The sequence below is a fragment of the Hipposideros armiger genome, unplaced genomic scaffold (genome assembly GCF_001890085.2).
Source record: "Hipposideros armiger isolate ML-2016 unplaced genomic scaffold, ASM189008v1 scaffold_80, whole genome shotgun sequence".
Taxonomy (NCBI): Eukaryota; Metazoa; Chordata; class Mammalia; order Chiroptera; family Hipposideridae; genus Hipposideros; species Hipposideros armiger.
In genome coordinates, this window is record NW_017731430.1 from 1942082 (window position 1) to 1961328 (window position 19247).

The following is a 19247-nucleotide window of genomic DNA, read 5'->3' on the forward strand; positions in this document are numbered from 1 at the left end:
GGGATGCCAGAGGACCCCGGTTCGGATCCCACATATGAGGGCCAGTGACACTGCCCTCTACAGCTAAGATGCTGAACAACAGTTCAACCTGGAGCTGGGCTGCTGTGAGTCACCGGCGAAGGCGTAGGCTGCAGCCCCTGCTGCAGAGGGTTGCCATGGGCTACCGTGTGTAGCCAGCAGCCAGCAAGAGCAGCCAGCAGCCGCTGTGAACGGCCGTCCAGAAGCCTGCGACTGATCTGCCTCGCCCGGGAAGAGCGCAATGATGGTGTCAACTTGGGCCAGTGAATCAACATCCTCCACAACTAGACTGAAGAACAAAAGGACAGCAACTTGTCTGTTCCCCTTCTCCCAATTCCCCAATAAAAATCTTTTTAAAACCCCCCAAAACAGTATCTTGTGATCAGTTTATAGGAAATAAGGATAAGAGAGGTGCAAAACAGAGGTGCTTGTTAAACCACCACATGAGGCTGCAAACAGCTGGTCAAAAAGGAAATTCTACAAGACAAATGATGCAATTTCTTCAATAAATGGCTACCTACGAGGGAAAAAAAGTGAGGACACAAATTACTACTATCAGAAATGAAAGAGGGGACATCACTACAAATCCCATGGACATTAAAAGCATAATAAAGGAATATTATGAACAACTCTATGCTCACAAGTTTGATAACCAAGATGAAATGGACCAATTTCTTAAAAAACACAATCTGCCAAAACTCACACAAGAAGTAATAAACATGTAAATAGGTCTACATCTATTAAAGAAATTGAATCAATAATTAATAGCCTTCCAAAACATAAAGTACCAGGCCCAGACAGGTTCACTGGTGAATTACACCAAGCATTTAAGGAAGAAATTATGTAATCCTCTATAATCTTTTGCACAAGGTAGAAGCAGAGGAAATCTTCCTAACTCATTCTATGAAGCCAGCAATACCCTAATACCAAAACCAAAGACATTACAAGAAAACTACAGACCAATGTATCTCATTTAGATACAAAAATCCTCAATAAAATATTAGCAATCTAGTCTAACAATGTATAAAAAGTTATATACCATGATCAAATGGTAATTTTCTCAGGCTCACAAGGCTGTTCATCATTCAAAATCAATTAATGTACTCCATCCTATCAATAGACTAAAACAAAACAAAACATCATCATATTATTAACAAAACCCAACACTCATTCATGATAAAGGTCTCAGTAAACTAGGAATACAGGGGCACTTCCTCAACTTGATAAAAATTATCCTTAAAAAATCCGACAGCAGAAAAGAAATATAAAGAAAATAAAAGAAAAAACAAAAAATTCCCCTACAGCTAACATCATACTTAATGGCGAGAAACTTGAAGTTTTCCCACTAAGATCAGGAACATGGTAAGGATGTCCTTTGCTTTCCTGGGAAGGGGTCTCCAGGTATGACGAGTCCCTGCTTCGTTACAGCTAGAAGATGATGGAAGATTGATTTAGCTTTTGAGAAAGGTCATGAGGGATTGAAAATGATCCGTTTATTTTTTGGGTTCCCACTCTTTTCTCAATATTCTAAATTTTACATGGTAGATGTGTAAACACCAGCTGCCAATTCAAGTGACATTTTAATTCAGCAACTTAACTGGATCAATCTTCAACTTTGGATTTATAATTGTCAGAAAGCTGTCTATGATGAAGGTAAAGGGGATCAAATATATGGTGATGGAAGAACTGACTCTGGGTGGTGAGCACACAATGTGATAGATGATGTGTTACAGAATTGTACACCTGAAATCTATGTAACTTTACTATTGTCACCCCAATAAACTTAAAAAAAAAAAAAAGCCAGCCAAGTGGCTGTTGGTTAAGAGCTCACTCAAGAGTGCGAGCTCTGAACAGCAGGTCGAGTCCTGGCCAGAGCTGAGCTGCTGCTGCCGCTGAGCTGCCAACAGGTGGCAGGATGGCTCAGCTAAAAAAAAAAAAAAAAAAGGCTGTCTGTGGTTGAAGAATACTAGAAAATTCCTAAGATTCTAACTGTGCCTTGAAAGCATTTCAAGTTGACCTCTTTCTTTAAGCTGTCCAGTACCATTAAAAGCAACCATTCTACTCATCTGGCTATAAATTCAGTTAATTCTTCATGTCCTTCATCGTGTTCTTTGACAGACACATTGCAAGCATCCAAAGTCCTGCCCTCACTGGGCAAGTGATCACTCGAATAGCTCTTTAACCATTCTAAGCGCTCTTGGCTTTCAGATGCCTGCTTACGAGTATGAATACTATGGAACTACCGCTGCTTTCGGTCCTAGCGAGGTTAAGGTGATAAGAATCATATTCCCCCAATTTCCTGAGGGTTTGTTGTCTACAACCTACCCTCAATATCAATTTCTGTTAAGAGCCATAGTTCTTAACTGAAATCAGCTATTGGGTTGTCAGAAAAGTCACGACGTATTTTTTCTGTTTTTCGTTGCAAAAATACGTCATGACTTTTCCGACAACCCAATAGGTAAAGAAATTACACATGTACCTAATTCGGGATAAGTTACTAAATTAGAGCATGAATAGAAAGTTTCAGGTCAACCTGCATTTGCATATACTGATATGAAAGCAGCACATCAATTTCCTCTATCAACAATGACTGATAACCAGAGCTAAGATGGAATCTTTTTATATGGCGGGCAATAGAAAATTACAAGAATCCTAAATTAATCTAGCTTATATATTTAGTGCTGATGTGTAATATGTAATGCCTAATCAAAAGCAGCAAAAAAGTGAAATCTACAGATTATTTAAGATGCAGCAAGAAAGCTATTTTCTTATTTATAATTCTTCTAATGTAATCATCTGTAATGTTACATACTTGGATTTAAGCAACATCCATAAACACAGTCTTATTTGCTCATTAAAAAACGTGGTAAACATCACCTTATATATGTGCAATTTCAGAATTTTCTAGATGTGAAACTGAGGCAAGATCACATGGCTAATTAGCAAAGATTGCAGACTTCCTGACTCCCTGTTGGTGCTCTAATCTACTGAAAATACTTCTGGCTAATACATTTTTTAAAATCAACAAACCACTATGTACAATGTTTAAGAGTGTAGCCCAATAGGAACATAAAATCTTGGCATGAATACAACTGGCTTGAAATTAAATCAGATTTATATACTGCAAATAAAATACCATATATATATAAAGTCAATGGCATCTATTGATTTCTAGATTGTGTTTTATCAAACTTAGATATAACCAATCAGAAGCTCAACTTAGCACTGCTAAGTCCGGATACACCCAAGTTTTGTTAATTTGTATGGAATTTCTCTATATAGATAGGAATTACTAGAGTTAATTTAAACAGTCTTCAATCTTGAACAGCAATTTCATATTATTTCTCAGAATATTTGCACTCTTTTGAAAAATATTAATTGATAAACTTAGCAAAATGACTAAGATGACAGGTCCATGAATAGCAAGATGTTTCCAAATGTATTTCTTTTAACATGGCCTGAATTTACTGCTTATAGTAAATTGTATTTCTCAGTATCAACAAGAGTCTTCAAAAGGAGACCGTATCAATAATAATTACATGAAAGAAAAACATCTAGAAAACATAATCTAGACAGTACAAAAACGAAATATTAACTGAACAAAACAACGGATTTTGTGGTAATATTTTCTATGCAGAAAAAAAAATGGAGATTTGCCATAATTTAAAAAGTGAAATTACCAAGTACTGAAGTTAAGGTTTCAATGCTATATAAAATTCTCTCTTAAATTTAACCATATAAAAATCCCTGTTATTCATTCATATAGCAAGATGGCCTGTAGCAAATAGTTTTATAAATCCTCAGAAAAAGAAAATTAAGGCTAAAAAGATCAAACACCAACTGTTCATCATACCTTTCAGTCAACAGAGCCTTTATTAACATGCAAGTATCATTTGCCACAAGATATACAAGTTTACCTAATCTTTTTTCAATATTTTAACTTAAGGTTACTTGTGGATCTAACACATAAAGTAACCACTAAAATCGGTCCATCCAAGTTAAACTTTATTCTAGTTACCACCTTAACCTTTAAGATCAGTATTGATGCTTGTAATTGGCATTATTTGTCACCAAGTAGCAGAATAAAATTCTTGTACTTGACAATCTTCTATACTAAAATATGTACCAGTATGTCTTAGAAGTTACTAAAATATATGCAATTAACATATTTAACTGCTTTCAATAAGCTGGAAAGTACAAATTTAGGTCTTCTACGAGGACTATTATTTCTAGATCTTGGCTGTTTATGGTTTTTGCAGTTTCCAGAAAAACTGGTCCATATTAACCAGTCTGAAGAGCTGAGCTGAATTTATAAACTTAAATTTATAGATCCTATAATAACAACTTTGTTTTACTACTAAGATAGAGACATTAAACCAAACCACAGTGCTTTTTCCCATGCCTAAGCAGAGATGCTCAGTCAGTTTTTCAAAATTTTTTAATCTGCTTAGTATAAAAGCCGATGACCTCTTTATAAGGTAGACTTCAGTAGAAGACCCACAGATTATGGGTATCCTATTTGGGGGACACATTTTAATTAATAGAAGATAATCCATATACTATATCAAAGTGCGTTATAAGATTTGCACTGCATCTCTCGATGTTTATCATATTTTATAACATTTCAGTTGGATGCAGGAAGACTAGAATAGTTCAGAAAAGTGTAGCTTTTAAGATCTGGATCAAGTTCAGAGTGAGTCTTTTAAAACATATTTAAATAATCAGAAGTGTAATCACAACAAGAGACTATGTAAAAATAATGAATATTGCAAAGGAAAGCTTTATAGTCAATGAAAGTACAGTACTTTGGATTGGCCAAAATGTACAGTGCACATGAAATCAAGGTCATGTAGTTTACTGGTTGACCACGTGGCTACAGTTCAAAAAGTCAGTGCTCCAAAAGCTTACCTAGTAATCATCCAAAATTGCTTTTAAATAAAGTTCTTAAATTGTAGCAATAAACAAAAAGACAAGATACACTTAAACAATACTGCAGTTTATCAAAAGACACATAAGAAATTTCAACTCTTATGTCTTTGACAGTTATAAAAATCAATATTTGGCTAAGTTATAAACATGTTTATAATGCAATTATTTGCATACTTCTAGTAATGCTAACGACAACTCTAAGATCAGAATAGTTTTTTTAAAAAAACACTAAAAACATAAAAATACGTAGCCCCATTATTTACCTGTAGAACGTGTTCATTTATGCCTAAATTTCAGCATTTACTGTATCACCACCACTCTAATTTAAAAAAATCACATCCAAAGGATAAGGCAAAACTATCTACGAACTGGCATATTTGTTTATTTCTCATTTTGTGAAAATGTCCTTAATTTGTTGATGTAGCAAACAAATTTCAACTCGGATTGCTATGCAAAAGAACAGAAGATAACCTGCATTGCAATGAACTTTAAAGTTCAAGTGCACACAGGCAACATGCTATATATGAAAAAAATTACTAACTGAACTACAGGTATTAAATACTGAAAAAAGTTAACAGTTTATTATAATTTATTTTATTTAACAATCTAGGAAGTTCGCAGCCATCAGCAGTTCCAGTGCAATTTCAGGTGCAATGGGGAATTCAGGAATCTCCGTGGAGCTGTTAGTGTAGCGAACCTTGTAAGTAAAATACATGCATACTTTTGATAGCACATGTGAAGGAATCTCTCTAAAATTCACTTCATTAGTTTCATTCTCAGCAAACTGACCTGTAAAAGAAAAGAAGTACATTGGTTGCAGGCTGAATTGTGTCCCTCCAAAATTCAGATGTTGAAATCCTCACCCCCCAGTACTTCAGAATGTGACTGTATTTGGAGACAGGATCTTTTTGTTTTTCTTTTCTGTTCAGGAAGCATTTTAAAAATATGAACGCTGAGCAAATTTGTATGTCACCCTTGTGCAGGGGCCATGCTATTCTGCTCGTTCCAATTTTAGTATACACGCTGCCAAAGTGAGCTGAGACAGACTCCATAAGGAGGTAATGAAGGCAAAACGGGGTCATCGGGGTGGGCCCCAATTCAGGGTGACGGGTGACTTTGTAAGAGGAGATTAGGTCACAGACACACACAGAGAGAAGACCATGTGAAGACACAGGAAGAAGACGGCCAATTAGGAAAGAGGTCTCAGAAGAAAGCAACCTTGCCAACACCTTGATCTAGAATTTCTACCCTCCGGAACCATGAGAAAATGAATTTATTTAAATCACTCAGTCCATGGTACTTTCTTATGGCAGCCCGAGCAAATACAACATGAAATGAATAAACCAACTAGCATGAAACAAAATATCTAACTCTGATGTCTGAGTATAAACATAAAAAAAATCTTTATTAAGACAGCATTTGAGATTCATCAAGATTGAGTTTTAAAATTCTAATTCTCTCCCAGAAGTCTGACCACTAAAGTAGCTTTTTCTAAGAATGTTGGTGGCGGGATTGCTGAAGGTTGAGCAGGACATAACAAAGCCCAATCTTTTAGAAGAGTCAGCCTGGGGAATCAAGTCTACCAGCAGCCCTGTGCTATAATGAATTCCCATTTAAAATAAATAATAAGCGAAATACTATTTTAAAAATCTTTTCAGGAAGGTAAATCTACTGTTTCCTCCTTTAGTTTTTAAAAATATGGTCCCATTAATGAGCTCTCCTTATAAGTCACTTCCCTTTATTTAATAACACTTCATAAAGTTTTTAGTGATGTCTCAAAATTTCTTTATGTATATAAATGTTTTATCATTTAGCATTTATAAGTATAAAATATTTAGCAGTCACGCAGTAGCGCTGTGACCTGAAGACAAAAGGCAGAAAAATATACTTTCTGAGAATGCAGTATTTTAAAAGTTTTTTTTAATAACTTCGTATTGGTTGTGGGTGGTGGGGCAGAGAGAAAGGAGGTCGGGATTCAGCAAATAATTCACAGCAATTAGGCAACTTTTCGTTTGCCAAAAACTAAAATTCTCTTTCTGGAATGTATGCACGAAATATCAGGCACTTATTAAGACTTGAGGCTACACAAACATTAGGATTTTATTTTTGAGGTGAAATTTAGATCACACAAAATTAACCATTTTAAAGTGTACGTATACATTCATCTTGTGCAAACCTCCCCCCCAACCCCATCTATAGTTCCAAAACATTATCACCCCCAAATAAAAGCCTGTCCCCCGTCCCCCCCACCTCTGGCAGACACCAATGCACTTTCTATCTCTATGGATTTAACATTCTGGATATGTCACTCAAAGGGTATCACAGAACACATGACCTTTTGTGTCCGACTTCTTTCACTGAGCATCATGTTTGGAAGGTGCATCCACACTGCAGCATGTATCAGTACGTTATTCCTTTTTATGCAAACATTAATTTTGGACTGAAAGTGTGATCTTCAAGACAAAGCTCTTCTTTTTAAATTAAAGGAGATCAACCAGGGTGGTACATGGAGATCTAGTATACTATTTTCTCTGTGTATGTTTTAAAATTTCCATAGTAAAAAATACAGAAAAGGAATTTAAGAGACCCCAAATAGCCAAAACAATCTTGAAAAAGAAAAAACGTTGGCGGCCTCACGCTTTCCAATTCCAAAACTTAGTACAAAGCTACAGTGATCTAAACAGTGTGATACTGGCATAAGGCTGGATAGATATGTAGCTCAATGGAAGAGATTTGAGAGCCCAGAAATAAGCCCTATGGTCAACTGATTGTCAACAAGGGTGCCATGACCATTCAATGGGGTAAAGAATGGTTTCTTTAATAAATGCTACTGGTATGCCAACATGCAAAAGAATAGAGTTAAATCATTATCTCTCATACCATATACAAAAATTAACTTAAAATCAAAAACCTAAATTTAAGAGTTAAAACTATAGAACTCTTATTAAGAAAACATAGGGGTAAATCTTCATGACATTGGACTTGGCAATGGATTTTTAGACAGGACTCCAAAAAATACAAACACCAAAAGGGATAAGAGATAAATTGGGCTTCATCAAAATAAAAACTTTTGTTCACCAAAAAAAAACAGTATTAAGAAAAATACAGCCTACAGAGTGGGAGAAAATATTTGCAAATCATATATGTGGTAAGAATCTAGTGTCCAGAGTTTATAAAGAACTCTTATAATCCAACAACAAAAAGACAAACAAACCAATCAAGAAATGGGCAACGGACTTCAACAGATATTTCTCCCAAGAGTATATAAATGGCCAAAGAGCACACGAAGTGATAATCAACATCATCAGTCATTAGGGAAATGCTAATCCAAACCACAATGAAATACCATTTCACACCCATAGGATGGCTAGAAAAAAAAATGCGAATAGAAAGTGTCAGAGAGGATGTGGAGGAGCCCGCATACATTGCTGGGAGGAGTGGGAACTGGCGCAGCCGCTATGCCGCTTGGCATTTCCTCCAGAAGTTAAACATAGGATTACCATATGCTCCCCAAATTCCAATCCTGAAGAAAATAAAAAAATAAAAATAAAAAAAAAGACCTCAAAGAGAAAAAGAAAATGTTAAGAATAGATATTCGGGAGTTGTGAGTTTGCCAGATAAACTTTGTAACTAGAAGCACCCATCACCAGTCCTGTGTTGAAGACACTGACCATGGAAACTGACCTCGGGAAATGATCCTTCCTCTTACAAAATCATCAGTTTCGTCTTATTGAAACTCAGGTCAATAGCTGGACACAGATGATGGCAGAAACCAACTTTTTCCCAATGCAACAGACTCATGCAATGTTCAGTTACTGTCTCTTTCTTTAAATGTTATGAGTAATTTAATTCAACAAAAATACATTCACCAAATATTACAAGTGAAGATATGTTAAGAGGAAATACAGAAATGTTCCTACCTGGGCCACTCAACATGGCTTTTATTGTTCCTGATGTTAATGCATGTTCTCTTTTTACGATAAATTCATGACCATCCGAAGATATCAATTTGACATACATGGCATCAGGGCCTTCACAGCCACCATAAGTTTTCTCTTCTCCATCTACAGTAAAGTAAGCAGTAAAATGATTTTTGAATCACAAAATTTATTAAAAAATAAACAGGTTTACCAAGGAAAATATTTGAGGACTCAGACCAGAAACATTTCTGGAGGGCAACAGCGACCAAGATTTTAGTTTATTATTCTCTATACATTTTCCAATGTCAGAATCTGGTGTCCAGAATTTATTAAGAACTCTTACAATGCAACAACAAAAAGACAAACAACCCAGTTAAGAAATGGGCAATGGACTTCAACAGACATGCCTCCAAAGAAGATATATAAATGGCCAGAAAGCACATGAAGAGATACTCAGCATCATTAATCATTAGGCAAATGCTAATCAAAACCACAATGGGATATCACCTGTTTATTCTCTACACATTTTCCAATGTCAGAATAAACTCTACATTCGAGGATCATGCTTTCGATGAAAATTTACCAGCATTTTTCAAGGAAGTATTACTATCACCTTAATCACTCATTTTAAAAATAAGATGCATAGTGTGTTTATGAATGAATATTTATATGCCACATGAGCGCAACTTCTTCTGACAAGCCCAAATTCTAAGTTAGGGCTTCCTTTACTTAGTATTTTACTCTTGATCCATCAAATTAATGATAAAAATATTGTATTGCTCAGTTTGAATTACTGCATGACGTAAGTAATAAATACAGACAAATGTCAGTCTTTACAAATTCAAAGTAAAGATCGTGCAGAGATGTTACTCTGCTACCAGCTACCCCCATCGCCTCCATGCTAGCTTCAGCCACAGCAGCTAGGCTCAATTTAACTTTTGGGGGGAGTAGAAATGCTTGTACATCCCTTTAAGATCTTTTCCGCATAGATAAGTTTTACAGTATTGTACTGAGGAATTTGAATTTTTATGGTTACCCATATCTTAAAGAAAGTATCTTATGGCTTATTCTAAAAATTCCGGAAGCCCTAAGAAAGGAGAAGTACAGAAGCTGAAGTGATAATCAGCCACAATCCATTTACTCATTTATTTCTCAATAGTTAATTTAGAAATCCCTAAAATTAAGATTAGTAAATATCAAAAACACTTATGTACTACTGCTGCCAAAAATGTTTAATCTGAATTTAGTAGAAAACAGAGACAAATCTAAATTTAAAAATGTCATGAAAGACCCCCTTCCTCACCATCCCACCCCCTGCCCCAATAGGGAGGTGTTTAAAGGGGACGGGAGAGACACAGTACTGCAATAAGGAACCCTGACTAGATGCTGTATTTAAAATAATAAATCTTCTGTAAAGAACACTATTGAAACAACTGGAAAACTTTGAATACGGACTGAATACATGCCAAAGTATTTAGGTGTGCACAAATAAATCTTAAATGGTACAGAAAAAAAGCATGTTTTTATGTATGTGCATGCATATGTGTATACACACACACACACACACACACACACACACACACACAGAGGGGAAAAAATGTGGCAAAGCATTAACAATTGGTAAAGGCTATGTAGTGTATTATTCTTGCAATTTTTCATTATATAAAGCTGGGGGACTCATAAACATGCAAGTAACTTCTAAATTAGACTACCCAAGCATACAGATGCTGAGCAGCTTTTGCCAACTTCTCAGAACAAGAATAAAAATAATTACCATTTATTTAAATGTATACTTCTAGTATTTTTTGCAAGCTAAACCATTTTATATGTCTGTTGGGAAAATTTCTAATATCTTAAGGTACAATTAATTCCTCACTAGGACTCACCAATTATATTTGGCACAATAACATTGCTGATCTGTTGTTCAGGAATATAAGCTGTTGATTTAAACAATACTTTTGGTCTGGTCTGACCATTTTCTTACTTGAATTCACTGACATCGAAGTTCTGTCTTTTGAGAAGAAAAACCAGCGTTTACTAGTTGAAAGACTTACTCGTTATTTTCTTAAGAAACTTACCCATTATGTTCTTACGAAATTCTGCTTTGCTTCCACAGGAAGTTTAGTAGTTTCCTGAAAGTATAACAGTGCTATATTAAGACTAATGTTGAAATAACATATTTTCACCCATTACTATTTAATAACGTCCTTGGTGTTTACAAGTTTAAGGTCTCTTTCTCCCCGCCCCCATGTAAGTTTCCTAGCCACTGCAATATGGAATAGTATCAAGTTTCTCACCGTCTGACGATCACTTCCAGTCTACATACAGATTTGTTCTTTTGTTTTCCTTTACAGCAAACTTTCTGACAATAGTTTAAAAACACAGATGCTGTTCCTTAGGACCTGAACGGAACTTGAAGGAGATCCTTGGCCTTAGTCATCTTTGTACACTGTATCTACTTGATACTGGTACACACTAAAGCAAGTATTTGCTGAATGAATGACAAGGTGATAAATCCAAGGACATGAAGTCGCCTTCACGAGAATGAAACAGACAAGGCCTGCCCTCTGCTTAAACACGTACATCTTTAACGCGCTGTACTGTTCCATCCCTTCTGCAGATAGGTTAGCAAAGTTCTGAAATTTACTAGTAAAGTGGTAAAAAAATTTATTTTTTTGAGAAATCTTAAATTTTACAAAATAACATGATTGCTAAAGGAAAAGGGTCCATGTTTTCAGTAACCTGTATTTTAACAGCATTTCTTTAAAGGATGATTTTTATTAATACCCATATGATTTCTTCTGTTTCAGGAAGAACAGCATATCCTAATTATCATATTGTCTAAGAAATTCTAGCCCAATAGTTTAATTCTAGCCTTAAGGGAAGGGTCAAGAAAACGAACCATGACATTTTAGAGCAAGAGAGGAACTTGGAGATGATCTGAGTAATCCCTTACCTTAAAAAATGGTAACATCATTGATGGCTACAAAGGCAGAATGACTTGATCCAAGTAGTGACAAGAGTGGGAGCAGAAATCAAATCTGTTAGTCTAGAGCAGGGGTCGGCAAACTGCGGCTCGCAAGCCACATGCAGCTCTTTGGGTACGTTCCGTCTCATAAGTGTGCCAACCCCTGGAAGAGCCAATACTGTCCCTCACAATAATTTAAAAATTATTCGAGAGCCATAAATATATTTTTACAAATAAGGAAAATTTAAAGTAATATTATAAATGAAACTATGATAGTTTTATTTTCATTTTCAATTTAACTTCAGAGCCACATGTACGTACCCAAAGAGCCACATGTGGCTCATGAGCCGCAGTTTGCCGACCCCTGGGCTAGAACATGGCTAACTAAGCATGGAGGGAGATAGTTAAAGTACCATTTCTAACATGAGAGAAGGGCAGCAGTGGCAATGTAACATTATTACCAACAATTTGAGGGCCTATTAAGGGGTGAACATTGCACTAAATGCCTTACATACATTATCTTATTTTAAAAGGACACTTTCACAAGGGAATTATTATTCCCACTTTAAAGATGACAGTACACTAAGCGGCTGCTACTAGTTCAAGGCTTAAGTGACAGCGTGAGGATTTAACCCAAGGGTGCTGTTTTACAACCCACACTCCCTTCCATTATGTCATACTGCCGTGGTAAAAAGTTCTGGTTCCAGTAAAAACTTCTTTTCCACTACTGCTGAGAGCTGCTGATACAAATCCTTAGCTGATTCTCTAAAATGTAAAAACCAGTAGTAGTATGTCATTTTATGGTAAGAGTAGGCAATTACAAATTCATCAGTCATTATTATTTTCTTTTGTTCATACTGCTTTGTAATCATTCTTCTAAACAAAACAAAACAAAACAAAATGGACAAAATGCTAGAAAAGCTAGACGAACAAGAATTTCAAGTACCACCATTTCTCTATCTGGGCAATTTCCAGAGCAAAACACCTAGAATGCTTTACTTAACTGGCAGGAGCTAAGCAACCAGGCAAAGTCACAGCTGAAAAGCCCTTTGGGTAGCAACAGTTTCTCTACAGACTTAATATAGCAAATCAATTCCGCCATTTCTACAACGCAGGTGGGGGTGGGGGGTGGGGAGAGAAGACTCCCCATCACTAAGAAAGAAAGAGTAAATCAACAGTTAAGAGCGAAAGTAAGTCCAAATTCCTAGGTAGAAGCAAAGAATATTTGAAATATGATTATATTTGGACTTAACCCCCAAATTACCTATAGGAATCTAACTTTGGGGTGACAGAAATCTCAGGCTGAAATGGGAACATCCACTCCATAACTGAGCTAAGTTCTGGGAATATGAATTAGGGGGGAAAGCGAGTGGTCGAGGAGCAGAGGCGAGTAGGCCTAGGCAGAAGACACAGCCTGAGATGTCTGTGCTTTCGGGGGGGTGGGGTGTGTGTGTGTGTGTGTAAACATTCCTCTTTTAGTTTTTTATTTTTTGGTAACAAATAGAAATTCAGGTGAGCCAAGGGTCTACACTGAAATCAGTTTTGAATCTAGCGTCACTGAAAAGACCTTTTGGACAGTCCAACCTATTTCTGATTTGAAATGTTATCTTATCATAAATTATATTGCAACAGGGATTTCTAGAGGACACCGTGTTTCATCAGTCTGTTTATACCCCATCAATATCTCGTTTCAATTACAATAGTGTGATAAACATGTATTGCTAAATGGTTGGGCAAGTCCCCACTCTGTTGTTATACATTTCTTACTAGGTCTACTTTTGGGTATAGTTTTTATTATGAATGGGATCTGTTTTCCTACCATACTTTCTGAAAGGTTATTGCTGGTGTTTTTAAAGAAAAACTTTTAAATTCAGTTAACTGATCTTCTATCCCATCATCTTTGCAGAACTCTCTTAATAATTCTAACAGTTTTTCAGTTAAACTGTTAAATTGCTTGGATTATTTAAGTAGATGATACCAACCACTGCAAATCTATTCTTGTATCTTTTTTATTTTTTTACATTGGGTATTCAATTGGAAAAAATGTTAGGTGTTTGACATTATTCACAAAATACACTGCAGATTAAAGTGCCAAATAATAATAAAAACAAAACAAAACATGGAGCTCTGGAAAAATAGCAGGAAAAAAACCACAAATAGCTCAAGACCTGTAAAAACTGCTTGATCTCGATGGTAAAATGCACACTTAAACATTAAAGTTTAAGTTTTAATCAGTGTTGCTCAGAATCAGTGCTGGCAGGGAGGGGAAATGGGCGATACCAAGTAAACGGCACACCGGTTTTGGAAGCAGCAGCAGACTCATCCGGAGGCTTGCAGCTTAGAGAAACCCTAGCATCATGTGGAAAGGCACGTAGTTTATTTACTATGATATGTGTATAAATGAAAGCCTGAAAATACCCCAAGTGGCTCACCACTTAGGGAATGAGCTAAATAAATACAGTATATCTACACTAATAAAATATTATGGGGCATTGAAAAGGAAAGTTAAATCTATATTTGTAATGACATAGAAATACCAAGATAAACTATTCATTTTTTTAAAAGCAGATTATAATGATAAGTACAGCTTGATGCCACTATGTAAAAATAAGTGGCTTGCCTATTAGTCTTGGGTTTCCTACAGACAAATAAATGCAAAAAACACATGCTACAAGTGTAAATAAATAGAAAATTATGATTTAAAACTGATTTTTACAAAGAAACGAATAAGTGTGTGAAACCAAGCAGCTCATACAGAGAAATGATGATTAGCTCTTAACTATATGTAAGAATACAATTAATTTGGAAAACCAAGTAAATTACATTAACCAAACATCATCTAACGTTCAGGCCTATTTGAAGAGGCTTTGGCTATGTAATACAAATTGAGAGAAGTCAGGACACAATTCCAATTTGTAATAAGACATCTAAATAGCCAGCCTAGAATGTGCTTATAGTGTCCCTGAATTCATTCATGTCCCTCAGGATGAGCTAAAATTCTCATTCTGGCCTTTTCAATTTATAACAGTGCGCCTATACTTAACTCTTCGTACAGTCTTAATATTTTCAGCCAACAGTGTACCCTTCCCTATCATTCCCTTCATTGCGGAATTCATAGTTTTCTTCACTATCGGATACCAATGCTTCCCAGCTGCCTGCCGTCATTTTAGATCTCCCTGTCACCCTAACTAGCTGTAAGTTTCCACAAGGCAGGGAGGTTCTCTATGACCCACGCATCCAGCACGAAGGGAAGCCTCACACAGTGAAGTACATGCCACAGACAGTATGCTCCTGAGGAAACACAGTTGTTCAATGGCACGATGCTTCTGACCAAGATTGATGCTATTCATGTTTTTCCTTGGTGTTGGCATGTAACAAACTTAGAACTTTTAGACAACCACAATGTAAACTGTTTGTTCTAGGAAACATCTATTTAAGTTTATTGAACTATTTTGGGCTATATTAAAGGAGAGGGAGGGACTAAGGAAGGAGATGTCATTCCATCTTTCACAACAGAATTTAATCAATATGAATTCTAATTCTTCAAACAGTTTTATTTTCAAGACTTTCAGGGCATAGCCACATTTTATGAAATTACAACATAAACATCAGCCTCACAATCTTGTATCCACTGCCATGAATTGTTAATTACAATGCAAGTGTATGAAACATGTATTCCTACACACGATTTCTGGAATTTCATGTTTCCTAGAATTCAGTCATCTCTGCATTTCTATCTTGACACCCAGGTAAGACTCCTGTTTCACCTCCCAAATGAGGAAATTGGACTAAACTGTGTCGAAAAGTCCCTTTCAGCGCTACCATTTCCTGAGCGAACCCTCCTGAAATTCATCCGTCCTCTACAATGGATCCCTGTAACTGCCAATTTCCCATCTTTCTCTCTCACATAGCACAGAACTTAAGCGCTCCAGGGTACTGTGTGCTCCCGCTGAGGCTGTCTGTGGCACCCCTGTAACTTAATCTCCCTCTTAGGCAATGATCTCCAAACGCCTTAGTTTTGGTTTAAAAAGTATAAGCAAATACTCCCACTATATAGTGAGTACTTAACTATAGGTTCTATAATTATACAATAATTTAAAAGACTCTTTAGAATGATGGGCTAAAAATAAATATGAAAACAACGATAAAATAAGTTCTGACCTGACTTCATCCCACTGCTCAGAGTTCATCGGGACGGGCAGCGTGCTCGCCTCGTCCTCATATCCCTAACTCACTGCCCTCTCTTCTCATGTACCTACCCACCCAAATCCCAACCCTGCCCAGTGCAGGCCTCCGCCGAACAGGTGAATGTGGCTGGAGAAAAGGCTCAGCCATTTCGACTGGCCTTAACTTAAACTGTATGTCCACGCACTTTACGTGGACCCTTGGCATTGTAGGGGTCCTCCTCGTAGACTGGCTTTTCTGAGAAAATCCACAGCTTCTTCTCAACACCCCTTTCCTCCCTGCCTTGACAACGTCACTTATTTCATCAAGAAAATAGAAACAAATCACTTCAATTGCCTTGTGTTTCCTACTTCATCTTACCTGCACGTGTATGCCATATACGAGTCGTCTGTCCATCCTCCTGTTTTAAAAGCTGAATAGAAACCATTCTATCCCAGGCCAACCTTTCCGCGTAAGCACGCCTATCCAAGGATTTTGTCCCGCCCTTATTCCCATCAACACATCCAAGTGCTGTAACACCACCACAACCATCCCTTCTTAATCCACGCCATTCAGACTTTTGGCCCGTTCAAAGGGCTCTTATCAAATTTCAAATACTTTACCTGGTTACCTGATCAATTTTAATCCTCGCCTTACTCATAACAAGGTTTTATAGTTGACTACTCTCTCCTTCCTGGAACATTTTCTTCCCTTGTATTAAGATGCTACACCCTGTTTTCTGCTCCCATCACCGTGTGCTCCTCTTCTACCCAGAGTGCTCCCAGTCATCTGCCCTCTTCTCCATTAACACTCTCTACTTGATGTCCACAGGTTTAAACACCACCTGCAAAACCGGCTAGGGTTACCTCCCTAGCCGGACATGTCCCCTGAGAAACAGTCATGGACATACAGCCTGGCTACTGCACATACTCTCAGCTGTATAATAGTTATCAAAAAGCATAAATCAGATGTCGCTCCCCTGCACAAAATCCTCTAATGGCCCCTCATTACAGACAGAAAAATGACTATCAAGTTCCATCTTATTTAGTCCTTGTTAATCACTCTGACTTCATCTCCCATCAGTCTTCACTACACACCAGCCACAGTGGCCTTCTTAGTATTATAATAGGTCAAGTTCATTTCTCCCTCACATTTGTAGTTCCTGCTATCTTTAATTTCTTCCCTCACATTTTCCTCATTATGTAGGTCTTGAGGCAAAACAGCAACTCCTCAAAGGTAGGTCTTCTTTGATTATTTCCCTATCAAATTTAGACACCTCCACCCTAGTGACTCAAACTTAATCTAATATTAATCTTGCTATATTGTCTTTCATATTTTCACCACTTGAAACTGTATTTGCTTACTTATTGTATATTCTCTTTCCTCATGAGGGCAGACCTAGTAGACAGCAGGTGCTCAATAAACATTTCTTTCAAGAATGATACTATTGTTTTCTTAATCACCTAGGCTTGAAATTTCAAGTATCACTGGATGGGCTTTTTCGGATCTTATGAACGGTAAACATTTAGAACAGGTTAACTAAAATGCATTAACACCTATCAGTGTAACTGCAAAGATTTTCCAGATTATTTTCTAGTACTGAAAAACCTGCCAAAAAACCCCAAACAAGCATTTTTATAAAACATAAACTAATATTACTTTAGGACTTGACATATCAGGCTGACTATAACTTCCAACTACAAACTATTCTTTAATTATATTAAAAATTACAATAAGGTAATGAAATCGGCATCCTCCAATTGAAATAAATTTCTACAATATATAGGAAAGATAATTAGATAAACCTCATAACCCCGGGTAAACTTCCCGGGGTTAGAAAAAAAAAGGATATTCATTTAAAAATTAAGTATGACCCCCAAAATCACTGGCAATAAAAATAAATATCCACGATGACTGGGGCCATGGCTATTTCATTGCTATTGTATCTCCAGTATGAATGAATCCACGGGTAAACTGTGGTGATTCAGCATCATGAATTATAACGTACACGAGACCAGCGATTTATCATTTTAGTCCAATAAGCAGAAAAGGAGACAACAATTTGGGGAACAAAAAGCAAACCTGGCAGCTTAAAAATGAGGTTTTAAAACTCTGAAGGATTTCAGTTTTCTACACTGAAGGCGATTGCTGAGTAGACATCCTCTCACTAATGACACGACCTGCACGGCTATATGTCACTGAAGAGGTTTTATAATTCCCTAAGAGAAACTCAATGGCCACTGTCCTTTGACAGTCAGATCCCTCCTATCAGACAAGGCTGGGCGGTAGATGCACAGCAACCCCGAACCACCACGACGGGCGGAGATCATCGCCCAGTAAGTTGGCCCAGAGGGTGGACTTCCCGGGGTCGCGCAGCTGGAAAGGGCACGGGCCCGCTCCCATGACGAGGGGCTGCCTCCAAGCAAAGGGTGAATCTCGGTGCACACGGGGGACAGCAAACACGCAAAGCGACAGGGCTGCCATACTCCGAACTCCACCCGCCCCGCGCTCAGCCCACAGAAGGCCCAGTCTCCCCAACCGCCGCCGCCGCCCCTCCTTCCGTCCGTTGGCGAGCCCACCGAACGGAGCCAGTTAAGATCCCGCCGCCCTCTTCTCCCCTCCCCCAAGCCAGGGGCTGAGGAGGCCCGGGCAGGCAGAGCGCTTCCGTTCCTTCCCCGCCCAAATGGGAAGGGGTGGGCAGTTGGGCAGCGAGCGCGCCCACTACGAGCCTCCCTCGTCCTCCACGCAGACCCGGAGCTCCGTCCCCACTCCAGCCCGAGACTCACTCGTCCGCCCCGCAGCCACCGCAGCCACTGCTCCGGGTCCCCGCGCACCGCCACAGTCCCGACTCCAGGGCCGCCCCCCCCACCCCCAGATAACTGCCGCCGTAGGTTCCGGGGCAACCGGAGGAATCACTTCCGCCGGGTCACGGACGCTTTTCCGCGACGCGCGGGAGATTGGTACCTGGTGGAGGTTGGACGCCCACTTCCGTCCACAGGAAATGCGCTGCTCCCCTTCCCTCCTCCCGGGATCACGGTGCCACAGGCCAGCGCGCGGAAACAACGATCGCTGACAGAGCTCAGCCAATCCGATACTAGGTCTTCGGATTCCCAGCATGCAACGCCGACCCTGATCCAGTTTCCCCCGGGACAGCATCCTGAAAGAGGTGCTGGGGGTGGGTCCAAGGCCGCACTGCATGCTGGGACTTGTAGTTTCTCACGCCGGGTGTTAAGATTTTTGGTAATTTT

The 19247-nt window shown here is 38.1% G+C and overlaps 1 protein-coding gene across 3 annotated transcripts; it reads right to left on the bottom strand.

The window, feature by feature from the left end:
- Nucleotides 1–4502: 4502 nt before the first annotated feature.
- On the bottom strand, nt 4503–19112 carry ELOC (elongin C). 3 transcript variants are annotated; one of them, XM_019643620.1, is made up of 5 exons: nt 18786–18895; nt 10946–10999; nt 10754–10878; nt 8868–9011; nt 4503–5736 (listed from the first exon to the last, which is right to left on the bottom strand). In XM_019643620.1, the coding sequence occupies exons 4-5, from the start codon at nt 8965–8967 to the stop codon at nt 5546–5548; spliced, it is 291 nt and encodes a 96-aa protein (XP_019499165.1). In that variant the 5' UTR covers nt 8968–9011; nt 10754–10878; nt 10946–10999; nt 18786–18895; the 3' UTR covers nt 4503–5545. The 3 variants fall into 3 exon arrangements, with proteins under 3 accessions (XP_019499165.1, XP_019499164.1, XP_019499163.1); XM_019643619.1 differs by lacking the exons at nt 10754–10878; nt 18786–18895 and adding an exon at nt 18964–19112; XM_019643618.1 differs by lacking the exon at nt 10754–10878 and having other exon boundaries at nt 18786–18966.
- Nucleotides 19113–19247: the final 135 nt, after the last annotated feature.